General features: G+C 47.6%; 2 protein-coding genes across 2 annotated transcripts; one reads left to right on the forward strand and one right to left on the reverse strand.

Annotated features, from left to right (window-relative positions):
* Nucleotides 1–1,362: 1,362 nt before the first annotated feature.
* COPE (COPI coat complex subunit epsilon) lies at nucleotides 1,363–6,614 on the reverse strand (the record flags this gene model as incomplete). Its single annotated transcript, XM_082011131.1, has 10 exons — nucleotides 1,363–1,410; nucleotides 1,948–2,022; nucleotides 2,527–2,595; nucleotides 2,871–3,026; nucleotides 4,094–4,175; nucleotides 4,658–4,711; nucleotides 5,178–5,330; nucleotides 5,538–5,638; nucleotides 6,076–6,138; nucleotides 6,489–6,614. 10 exons carry the CDS (start codon nucleotides 6,612–6,614, stop codon nucleotides 1,363–1,365), a joined length of 927 nt encoding a protein of 308 aa, XP_081867257.1.
* A 243-nt stretch (nucleotides 6,615–6,857) lies between these two features.
* Nucleotides 6,858–12,153, forward strand: DDX49 (DEAD-box helicase 49; the record flags this gene model as incomplete). The annotated part of the gene is made up of 13 exons (XM_082010797.1): nucleotides 6,858–6,972; nucleotides 7,056–7,179; nucleotides 7,281–7,366; nucleotides 7,628–7,749; nucleotides 7,848–8,035; nucleotides 8,183–8,323; nucleotides 8,895–8,970; nucleotides 9,094–9,170; nucleotides 9,655–9,752; nucleotides 10,120–10,194; nucleotides 10,809–10,897; nucleotides 11,304–11,375; nucleotides 11,669–12,153. The coding sequence occupies 13 exons, from the start codon at nucleotides 6,858–6,860 to the stop codon at nucleotides 11,858–11,860; spliced, it is 1,455 nt and encodes a 484-aa protein (XP_081866923.1). The 3' UTR covers nucleotides 11,861–12,153.

Genomic DNA, 12,153 nt, shown 5'->3' on the forward strand with positions numbered 1-12,153 from the left:
GTCATTCCTCTGACCGCAGCCATTCGGCCTTCAAGTTCTCTTGGAACCTCTCTAATTGGTCTGGGGCAGCAATGAGAAAACACAAACTCCTTCCTCACGGAGGTCCGAACAACATGTTCCCCTATTCCCACATTGACAGCACTGGCTCCTACTATGCCACTTGCTTTTATTGTTTACATTTTTAAGTCAATTTATCATGGCCCATCAAGTGGGTAATGGCTGCCCTGAACACACAAGCCTCTTTCACATCTCCTTCAGACAGCTCCACAAAGGAAACATTCATTCAAGACTGGACCATGAATAACCCCTCATTGAAAATAGCTGCTCGCTAAACAAGCCAAGGAAAGAGACAACGAGCCCTTTCACAGCAACCGCGGCCGAGGTGGGCACAAAGGAAACGCCAGTTAGACACATTTACAATGTAGTAGAAACCCCTCTTCTCCCCCTCCCCAAACACAACCCAAAAGATAATTCGAATATTGGAGTGCAGGAGGTCCCAGCTGAGGGTTCCACTTGGACATCTGCTCTCTGCATCTCTGATATAACACAATCGCTCAACACATACGGTAGTCCAAAATGCTACATGGGAGTCCCAGGCTACAGAAAGCATAATCGCATAGTGTTGGATCACGTTACGTTCCATGACATGTCAGGTTCAACCACCACCATACTTTCAGAAGGGACTGGTGACAAGTGTGCTTCCACACGTACTGCAGGATGTACTTTCCTGGCTCCAGGACATGAGCTACTGCATTTTACCAACTTAAGATTAAGGCTGAGCCTATTACAATCGGATTATTTTTATTTTGGGGAAGCCTTCCCTCTCACCAGCAGTAACCCCTACAGCTGTGTATGCTTCTTCCAGAGGGTGCTGAAGTTAATGGGAGTCATCAGTCAGACTGAAAGAAGATCCGTAACTCAGGATTCACCCATGTACTGAATGCAGATGCTTAAAATTAACGTTCACACTCTTCCCACAGAGTACCCTTGGTAGAGATGACAGGGCTCAGTCCCAGAGTGGAATTGCTTGAACTCCAGAAATTAAGGGGCACACAGATCCAGAAAAGGCTTTATTAGGAATGTTTAAGGTACAGTGTTGCATACTCTTGATTCGCACTGTATTTTAAACAGAGTTCAGGACCCAGGTAAGCCAGAACACAGGCTTTTCAGCTACTGAATTCAAGTAGCTACATGTTATATACAGGTTTAGCACCGGCTTGCTGGATTGCAAGACCCTGCCACAGTGAGTTAAGCCAGACCGACTTGCAGAGGGCATTTTTCCATGTTACCAGAGAGGCTTTGCGTACCGACCCCAGTTCCCAAGGTACCACAGAGCAGGTCCGCAGCCTCGTTCCCCTCTCCTCATGCGCTGGGGGCATACTGCATGGCTAGCCGGTCAAAGTCATTCTCCTTCAAATCAGAAACAAAAATGAAACAAAATGAACAAATCTTGAACTTTACTGATAATTTAATAAAACCTGCATTAGCTGAAAAGAACACTGCTATCACAGCTCACTAAGGCAAAAGGAATTCTAAGAAGCAAGATCACCTATATCAGTTCTCAATTTTTTTCAGTTTGTTCCACTTTCCCTTCGCTATCACCTTTATCCTTCTTTCCCCCTCCCCAAATTCTCTCTTCCAGAAGGATGTTTCCTCTATTTAAGCGTAACGTTTGATGGTAACAAACTTCTGACTCCGATTAAGAACCTGTATTTCAGAGATATTCTTTCAGGATGTTACCAGGTTCAGGTACATCACTCCTTTAACACCTGGCTTGTATTTCCCAACATCCTGCACAAGGGCTTGAAAATTTTCTGGTAAGCGATGTGACAGAGAGCATGGACCTGCGCCCTCAGAACTGCAGTCATATCTGCTGGTAAAGAATCCACTCGCCCCATCAGACACAGGCACGGTAAATTCACTTTTACAGTAGGAAGTAATTAGTACCTTTGCCTGATACTCCTTTATGAACGGATGATTTTTATGTGCATCTTTCAACTGTGACAAATAGCGATTCGTAACCTGTTGGGATGAGATAGAGAAGTTTAAATATTGAGGTAACATGAGGAGAAGCCAAGAGTTTAAAACATCACACTTCAATGTATTTGTTTACAGTGAGTAAAGGCCTGATTTTCTCAGAGTCCTGAATGTCAGCAGCCCAAATTAAAACCAGCAAGACCTGTGCACACTCTGCACTTAAAAATTAGACCTTAATTAGTGGTTTCAAGAAAACAACCAGTGAGAATTGAACTCAGACCTCAAGAGATTTCTTTTTCTGTCCAGGCCTTCCTCTCCAGTATAGACCATTGTCTACAACATCTGTATTTCCACAAACACTTTATTGAACATGCGAGTTCCCTGCACCCCAGAACTATTCTGTTTTGGTATTGCCAATCCTGATGAGAACATATAAAACTGCAAAATCCGAGCAAAGTTATCACATGCACTAGGAACACAGAGCTTGTCCTCAGCAGCAGGAACACGTTGATCGTTTCTGCTTGCTGAGTAGAATAAAACAAGCCTCACCTCTGGTGGTTTGCCCAAGTGCTGTGACAGGACAACAAAGTTGATCAGGGTTTCAGGATGGCCGCTGTCCTGAAAACAAGATCACGTGATTGTTCTATCTGACTTACCTCTATCGTGACTAAGTGTAACAACCACCACAGCTCTGCAAGAACAAGTTCTGCCAAACCTATAGCTCACTTTACTAGAAAAGATAAAGTAGAAGAAAAGGTAGGTATTAACAGCAACCACCCTTAGTGGTATATATCAATATCTTGGTATTTTCATGAAGTTTAACAGTGAAAATCCTTTCTGTTTTACTCTATATCGCCCTGAGAGCAAATCTGCCTGGCAAAAATAGAAAGTACCTTGTCCAGTGCCTCTTGAAGTACTCCCTCTGCATCATCCCACTTGCCCTGAGCCATATAGCAGGCTGCTTGCCCGTTAAGTAGGAGGAGGGTGGAGGAGCATTTGTCTGCCATCTCTTGGAAGATGTAATAGGCATCTTGTAACTTCTCACCACCCTGCAAAGGGAGAAGATAAACACCCGCAGTTTCATTACATGTTGCTAAGAAGCCTGTACATTCTTGCCATGGTTGAAGGACTAGGCACAAATTTCATTTCTAGGGTTATAAAGCACAGGTATGAAATGCGTTAAGAACCAATGCTAACAGCTGTTGGCATTCATGTGATCTCCTGTACCACAACAGATCACTGTCAGACCATAGATGAAAGAAATGCAGAAATACGAAATATTAAGAACCATTTAAATTATAAAAAAATCCAGGCTTCCATTCAAAAACAAAAAAACACTTCAAAAGAACCACTTCAGATGTTTTATGTAATAAAGGATTACAAAATGAGATTTTTATAATCAAACACAGGTAGGGACACCTGGCTTTTCAAAAAGCTCCAGCTTCAGAAAGGTTCCACATGCAGCAGCTTCCACCAATTAGAGGTGGGATCCCTTGTGGAACAAAGACCTTAAGGAAAATCTAGCTGCACACTATTATAAGGCAAGAGCTATGTATGAGAGATTTTGGAACAAAACCGAGTGAATGCTAAAAAGACGTGCCTTAATAATATAACAGGTTATGGCATGCACAGCCTTGCACTTCACTGAATTTTAGGAGACTACTTATGTTCAATCACCTGAATAGCTGGACTGCCAAGCAGTGTATATTTCTGTCTGATTCACAAACACGCTTAAAGACAGTCTGCTCTAAGCAAAGAATTACACTTTCTTCTTGGAGTTTAATTGCAAGGTCTGAATACTGGTAACCCTGTGGCTTTCCATTTTATATTATAATGTTTTGTGAATTATTTAAGCATGTTTTAGCTCTTCCTTGTGTGAGTTGAAGGCTAAGGAGCACAGATGAAAGACTGGCAATCAAAACAGCCAGTTAGTTTGTGAAGCCAGCTACCAATATTTTCTGCGTACTTGAAGGAGGGGGGTGGGGTGGGGGGACAAAACCAACAAAAAACCTGCATACTTTTCTGAAGGCATGATGTGAAAAGAGCAATCAGAACAAGATATGTAGTGGTGTTTCTCAGATGTTGTAGGCTAGGGATCCCCATTCAAGACACTCACTATGGCCAGGTTCACCCAGGCAGTTGCCAGCTGAGTAAGAGTTGCATCCTCGTCTTGCTCCTGCATCTTCTTAAGTTCCTTGCTGCAGAAGCAAAAGTGGGAGTCACATAACAGAAAGACAAGGCAACTTCTTCAAGATAGAAACAAAAGGTTGTAGTTTCTTCTCTCAGCTCTTTCATCGCTATAGCACAACAGCCACAGCAAAGCAGTAACATGGCACAAACACCTCTCATTATTTTACTGATACAGTCTGTGAAAGACGTCCCTGTTTTACTTCCCTATGGGAAGTTAGAAACCCAAGACTAGAGATTCAAACCACATTCTGCTGAAGGTAAGACTAAACCTAGAGGTCCATCTCTTCCGTTAGCTGTACCCAGCTCTACTACCTCCACAGCTTTTGCGATCTGAAGAATAAAAACCTTTTGCAGCGCACCCTTACCTACACACAGGTTCCACTGCAGGTGTTAAAATACTGCACTTTGGGGGAGGCTGGGCGATGAAAATTCTCTCATCAGGGCCCACCCCACAAGAACAGCATTAAGAACCAAAGGGACACAGACTTACCGAGCCAGATCAAGCCTGTCGAGCTTCAGAAGAATCTGTATCATCATGGCCATGCTGCAACGAACAAGAGCAAAGCAATTTTCACAACTGCAGGCTTTACGCTTTGCCTGGGAGCTTACTGCTTAGCAGAGAGACATACTGCCAGACCCCAGGGACAAGCCTCCTTGCTGCAGAGAGCTAACAGAGCGGGTGGTTCTCAGAGCCAAACGGGGAAGCTTGCTCCTAGCTCCCAAGTGCTCCTTTGCTGTATTGACAAAATGCTCATTTCAGCAATTCTGAACACACACAAATCGATAAATCGGGTTCTTAAGTTTCACAAGGGAGCAATAGACTGGATATTGTAGGACGAGCACCAAATCACTTACTACTAAGGCGGCAAACCTCAAAAGCAGTTTCTCAATGGTTTCAAAGCTTTTTAGAGATAAGCCAGACCTCAGCGATTTCTACGGCACCTCTCCCTAGACAACAGAGCGGCGTTGCTAGCACACACCTCTGTGATGCCAAGGTGAGTCACGCTTACCATTCCAAGCTCTCTCCTTGATGCAGGGTACGCAGAGCCGCATCAGGATTTTTGTCGTGGAAATAGATGGAAGCAGCCATCAGCAGGAAAGTAGTATTGGTTATATCGACACTTTTTGCCATTTTCTTGTCCAAATCAGCAACAATTGCATCCCTATGAAAAGCAAGGGTGAGAATTTGGGACCATTTAGTTACTAAGCAAGACAAAAAGATCCAGCCCACACATAATTCTGCTTTTTTGAGATTCACTGCAAAACCACCAAAAATCACAAGAAAGACCACACTTCTACATGAAACTTTCCACATGGAAACGTACTCCCTGTAGGACAAGGCTTGATTCCCAACTTACTATCAGACTTACCTTTGACTCTCATTTGAAAGATATTCTGCAAACATCCTCACTGCTTGGAGCTCAGGACTAGCATTGGCTTTAATTTCATCTAGGACAACACCATATTTTCTCTATGAAAGGCAACGAAGAAAAGTCTGAGACTTACAAATTTTTCAGAACACAAGAATAATTGCTTTCTTCACAAAACCTCAGTTAGAACAACAGCAACAACAACCAAGAACAGCAAATTTCTACTACATATCTCACGTCATACTATACGAACGTGGCCAAATTTCATAAATCCAAAGAGGATAATTTGCCCATATGCCATTTTAAAGATAAAACAGTACCTCTCAGAGAGGTCCCATCAGGTCATCCTGACCCTACACACAATGCATTGCATTCCCAATTGCATTACTGGCAGGGAATGCATTATGTTCCTGTGCTGAAGGAGGAGTTATTACCAAACTATATAACGCTGTATTCACAGGACTCGGATTCACAGCCTCCCCAGCTCCAGCCCTGCAGTCAGGTTATGCTGCTGCAAATGCAGCACTTGCAACCTCACCTGGGCGACGTAGGATCGGAATAAGAAAACATCCCTCTCCACTTCCTTCTCCGGATTAGACGGCTGAAGGGATGACAAGAAACAACAAGATCTCTCAGGGACCCCTGCAGCCATAACCCAACCCAGCAACAACACAACTCCACACGAGACTCCCCCAGAGAAACAACACACACACAGACATCCTCGGTGCCCACAGGAGCCCCCCACTCCCTCCCCAGTGTCACCCTGCTACAGCAAAGCAGCGGGGAGCACTGAAAACAGCCTGGGACGCGGCGGGCAGGCACGAAGGGCACTCGGAGAGCCCCAGGCTCGCGCCTTGAGGCGCCTGGGCGGCCGAGGGGAGGCAGCTCCCGGGGAGAGGCGCTGACCCGCGGGTCAAGGGACAACCTGGTCCCACTCTGAACCGCCGCTACCTTGACCCGCTGTGCCTCGTTGATGGCGGCCTGGTAAGCCCCGATGTAGAAGCTGTTCTTCACGTCGAAGAGCTCGTCAGCGTCATTTCCCTGACTAGCGGAGCCCGCACCCGCCCCGGCCGCCATTTCCCCGCCTCAGACACGTCTCCGGTAGCAGCTAAGCCGCGGCGGCTGCCGGGAGCCGCAGTCTCCATAGAGACCTCTAGCCCTAGCCAATAGGCACGCAACGAGAGGAAACGTCACAAAAGCGCCGGAAGTATCTCCGTGCAAAGCAGTCTGGGAGACGGTCAGCTGGAGGAAGCCAGTGAGAGGAGGTCAGCGCGCCTGGTGACGTAAGGCCGGAAGCATCGGGTGCAGACGGGCACGGCCATGGCGGAGTTCCGCGCGCTGGGGCTGGCGCCGTGGCTGGCGGAGCAGGCACGGCAGGTGGGGCTGAGCCGGCCCACGCCCGTGCAGGCCGCCTGCATCCCGCCCGTGCTGCAGGGTGAGTGCGCCCTCTCCCGTCCTGCTCCCGGTAATCGCGGTTAACGGTCGCTCACGGTCCCCGTCCTTCCGCCTCCCTCGCAGGTCGCGACTGTCTGGGCTGCGCCAAGACGGGCAGTGGGAAGACAGCGGCCTTCGTGCTGCCTGTGCTGCAGGTGCTCTCTGAGGACCCCTTCGGCATCTTCTGCCTGGTGCTGACGCCCACGAGGTACGGAGCGGCCCCGGGAGGTCCCGGACCGGGCGAGCCGGCCCCGGAAGGCCCCACCGTCGCGGCGGCTGGCCCCGCTTCAGCTCTGTTGTACCCGGCAGGGAGCTGGCGTACCAGATTGCCGAGCAGTTCCGTGTCCTGGGGAAGCCCCTCGGCCTGAAGGACTGCGTGGTGGTGGGCGGCCTGGGTGAGTGTCGCTGTATGGGGGTTGGAGCCCCCGCCCAGCTCCTCCGGCCCCGGTTGGGTTGGGAAAGAGCAGAGCACCCGGGGAGGTGCTGGTTTTTTCCGCGTGGTTTGTTCTCTTCATGCTGAAGAGCTGTTACCCAGTGCCCGAGGCAGCAGAGGCCGGTGGGAATAAGGAGAGTGACATTTTCCAGCCTTACAGACCAAACGATTTTAGGGTTTGTCTTCAGCTGCCTGTCACTCAGCTCTGTGATTCTTGTTGCAGACATGGTGGCGCAGGCACTGGAGCTCTCCCGTAAACCCCACGTTGTCATCGCTACGCCCGGTAGGCTGGCAGATCACCTCCGTAGTTCCAACACTTTCAGCCTTAAAAAGCTAAAGTTTTTGGTAAGGGAGTTTGCCAAGAGTTTCTTCTTATGCTTTTGAGATTTCTAGCTTTGTAGGTATGCGTGCAGATGATCTCTCTTATTTTCGGCTGTGCCTAGGTTTTGGATGAAGCTGACCGGTTGTTGGAGCAGGGCTGTGCTGACTTCACCGCGGACCTGGAGGTGATTCTGGAGGCTGTTCCAGCACGCAGACAAACATTGCTGTTCAGTGCCACACTAACCGATACGCTGAATGAGCTGAAGAGCCTGGCTGCAAACAGACCGTTCTTCTGGGAAGCTGTGTCCGAGTAAGTCTTCATCCACTCTACTGAGCGGATGAAGAATCCCGTTTCCTCTGTGTTATCTTGTCTCCTTATTGTCTTTCATCTCCCTTGTGTTCCATCTTCACTTGCCAAACCGATGCTTCTCGGTGCTTTGCCTTCCTCTCCCGGCAGGGTGCGGACAGTGGATGAATTGGACCAACGCTACTTGCTTGTACCTGAAGCAGTCAAGGATGCGTACCTTGTCCATTTAATCCAGACCTTCCAGGACGAGCACGAAGACTGGTCTATTATTATCTTTACCAAAACCTGCAAGTGAGTAGCGTTGTTCTTCCTGTTCTTTACTCTTAATGCAATAGGCATGTCTTTATATTTCTAGTTCAGATTGCAAATTCCCACTGTATTGGGTGTTAGGCTGGGATGGTATTTGCTTCCTTAGTCTATTCTGAAACTTGGTAGATAAACATCTTTTTTTCTGAGCAGTCTGAGGCTGAAGGGCGACCCAGAAATGTAGCACGCCAGAAGGTCAAGCTGCTTTACCTCCCTGCATCTTCCTTTCCGCCTGCTGATGGATACTGGAAAAGGGACGGGGAAAGTAGCACTGTGTGCTCCCCTGTACTGTTCCCTTCCTTCGAGTGGTTCAAGTGGCTGGGACTGAGCCATGGAGCTGGTGCATTCCCCTGAGTGCAAGTGGGAATCCAGTCACTCTCTCTGGGGTGAGCGGGTGTGGAGAGGGTGTTGTGTTCCTGCCTCTTGGAGCGCTTCAGGAACTCACTGCGTTGTGGCAATTGTAGCGTGAGGGCTTCTTGAGGAGCCCCAGCTCTGTCCTGATCCATCAGCTTTACATTTCCCTGTTACATTCTGATTTATTTTTTTTTTCTTCAAGGGACTGCCAGGTCTTGAACATGATGCTTAGGAAATACAATTTTCCTTCTATAGCTCTGCATTCCATGATGAAACAGGTGAGTGACAGGACCCATTAGGGAGCTGGATGCTTCCAGCTTCATCCCTGAGCTAGACATCTCTCCAAGACCTACAGCTCCTGTGGATCACCACATTTCTCATACAGACTTTTCTCTTCACAGCGGCAGCGATTTGCAGCTTTAGCAAAGTTCAAGTCCAGTATCTCTAAGATTCTCATTGCCACTGATGTTGCTGCCAGGTAAGGGAACAATGCGGTCTCTGTTGCCAAAGGTCTTAAACCTGCTTTCTAAGCACCAGAAGTACTGTGGACATTAGGCTGGGTTTAGCAAAAAGAGAGCTTTAAATTCCCCAGAGTTGAGGACAAGGTTGTTCACTTCCACTGTAGAACATCTCTGAGCTGTGTTTTGGAGCCTGCTTTTGTGTGACGCAGCTCTGATCCTGGCTTGTTTTGCTGTAGCAGGTGTGTGTTCTAGCAGGAGAATGATTTCTGTGAGGCTTAGTGTGTTCCCTGGGTCTAGAAGGGAGTGGCGGGCTACAAGGCGGCATTGCAGTTTGTGACTGTTGGAGAGTTGCATGAGGAGAGTTTGTCCTAGAATCAGCCCAATCCAATAAAGACTATATTCATGAGAATACAGGGCTCTTGGAGAAAGCAGAGGACAGGAACTTAAACTGCATATATTAAAAGTGTTTCTCAACTTCTGTTCTCTTTCCCTGCATTCCAGAGGTTTGGACATTCCTACAGTACAAGTTGTCATCAATCACAACACTCCTGGCCTGCCAAAAATCTACATTCACCGGGTTGGCCGGACAGCCCGTGCAGGTGAGCAGGGAAAAGCACGTGCCATCTGCTGGCTAAACTGGGAACCCCGTGCTGGGGCTGAGCCCTGAATGGGTGCGAGGAGGCTTCACAGCAGCTGCAGTGCAGCCTTTTCAGTCAGTGCCAGATTCTACTCAGATCACTGACTCGGTATCCTGCCTTAAAATTGCAATGATGGCTCACCCTGACTTGTGTCTGATCTGCGCCAACAGTTAACTGAATTTTCAGAGCAAATAAAGACCCCTCGGAGCACCCCATCGCCATAATGTGCTAGGCTGACTCATGGGGATGGATGGAATTTGGCATGGGCTAGGCTTCATCTCCTTCTGCTTGCCAAGATTCCTCTTATCACTGCGTTTTTATCATCCAGGTCGGAAAGGAATAGCTATTACACTGGTGACGCAGTATGACATCCATCTCGTACATGCTATTGAGGAGGAAATCAGTAAGTAGAGCACTGTTTGCGCTGCTAATGTGTGGAATTGTGTATGTTCCTTTGTGCTTGTGGTACTTGCAGCACCGATTTTGTCACCGCAGAATGTATGATCCAGAGCATCAGCATAAAATGGTTTTTCTTCCCTGTGTGGCTAAGGCTTGGAGAAGAGTGGGAGCCCTTGAATGTCTGGTGGCTTTGATTCTGCTGTTGAGTGTGCCAGGCATGAACGTGTTTTGTCTTCCTGCTATTTTTAATGGAGGAGAAACAGTGTGTTAAACTCCTTCTCTAACCTTTTTATTAAAGCAGCCAGCTTCTTCCTTACTCCCTTACTACTGTGTATGCTGAGGTGGACAAAAAGAACAGATTGTTCTGCATAGGTTCAGACCTCATCTTTTCTTAGGAAGTAGACCTAATTAACGCAAGGTCTTGTGCTGTGGGGAATTGTAGGCAGAGGGGAGGATTTAATCCTTTGTTGTAGGCCTGAAGAAGTCATAGTGATCATAGCATATGACAAGAATTCCACTGATAATCAGTGGAACTATACTGGGTTTTTTTACTCGTTGAGAATCTGCCCCTGGATGTTGTAACCAACCATGGTCTGTAAATGTCTCGCCCCGATTTAGAACTGAAGTTGCAGGAGTTCTCCGTGGAGGAGCGGTTTGTTCTTGATATCCTCACCCAAGTGAACGTCACCAGGCGGGAATGTGAAATAGTAAGTGTGCAAATGTGAAGACCCTTTGTTCAGAGGACTGGAGATCTTGGGCAGCTGGGTGTAACCAGGAGATTTGTTGCGGTCTAACGTGCTGCTCTAGATATGCAGCTTTGCACTTGAGCACGTAAATAAGAATTTTTGTTCCTTTTTCTAGTGGGAGCGCTTTGATGTGTGCGTGTGGAGGGTTATTTTAGTTATGTTCCCTAGCCTTGCTCTATTATTGCACATTTTTGCAGCATTTTTACGCTGCCCAGTGTCGAGGCTGGTAGTTTGGGGGGAAGGTCTGCAGGCTACCAAATGTGTGCGCACTGATGAGGTTCTGCTCACCCTTTTAGAGCTGTACTTTCCTCCGTGTCAGACTCCGTGCTTGGTTACTAATTGCCCTGCTGTATTTTTGCTTTGACAGGAACTGGAGGGAATGGATTTTGATGAGAAGAAAGAAATAAATAAGCGGAAACAAATGATCCTTGAAGGGAAGGTGAGAGCTGCTGCTATATAAACTACTTTGAGCAGTAGCTGGTATAATGGCATCGACGTGGAAAAGGAATGACAGTTCCTCCCTCACTGCTGTGGTGTGTGTGCCTCACTCCCCTTTAGGGCGGTGAAGTTTTATCTCAGGGTGACTGATACTAAAAAGTACATTGGAGTAGCGTCTGACTTTTGCAGCCTGCTCGGTCATAAGCTAGAAAGCAATGTGGACATCTAGGAAAGGCAAAGGAGCTGGCACTGTCCCTAGGCATGTCACTAATGTCCTGGCATTTGCCATTGCAGGATCCAGATCTGGAGGCAAAAAGGAAGGCAGAGCTAGCCAAGATCAAGAAGAAAAACAAGCAATACCGTGAGAAGGTCCAGCAGACACTGCAGAAGAAAAAGGAACTGCAGCTGAAGAGGAAACTGCAGAAGAAGATGGAGCGGCAGAAAAAACTGCATGCTAAGGAAGAGAAGGAACATCCTGTGGCCTGACGTACTTGGCTTGGACTTGCCCTGACGTTGCTGCTGCTTTAAGAATACTGGGATCTAAACGTGTTTTAATGTGGACACTTCTGACCTGAAATCAGTGTTGGAGAGTATGGGGAAGGTGGGTGAGGGAAGAAGGGACACTCTGATAAACCGTCTCCATTATTTTTCCTTCCTGTACAATGCTGCTGGCTTGGGCCATTCCTGGCAGGCTGGATCAGTCTCCTGGAAGAATGTCTTTCAAGAGCATGTTTCCTCCTCCGGCAAAGGAGAGGCCAGAAGGGAAATAAAGATTCTCT

The sequence above is a fragment of the Phaethon aethereus genome (genome assembly GCF_964289735.1).
Source record: "Phaethon aethereus genome assembly, chromosome: 26".
Classification (NCBI taxonomy): domain Eukaryota; kingdom Metazoa; phylum Chordata; class Aves; order Phaethontiformes; family Phaethontidae; genus Phaethon; species Phaethon aethereus.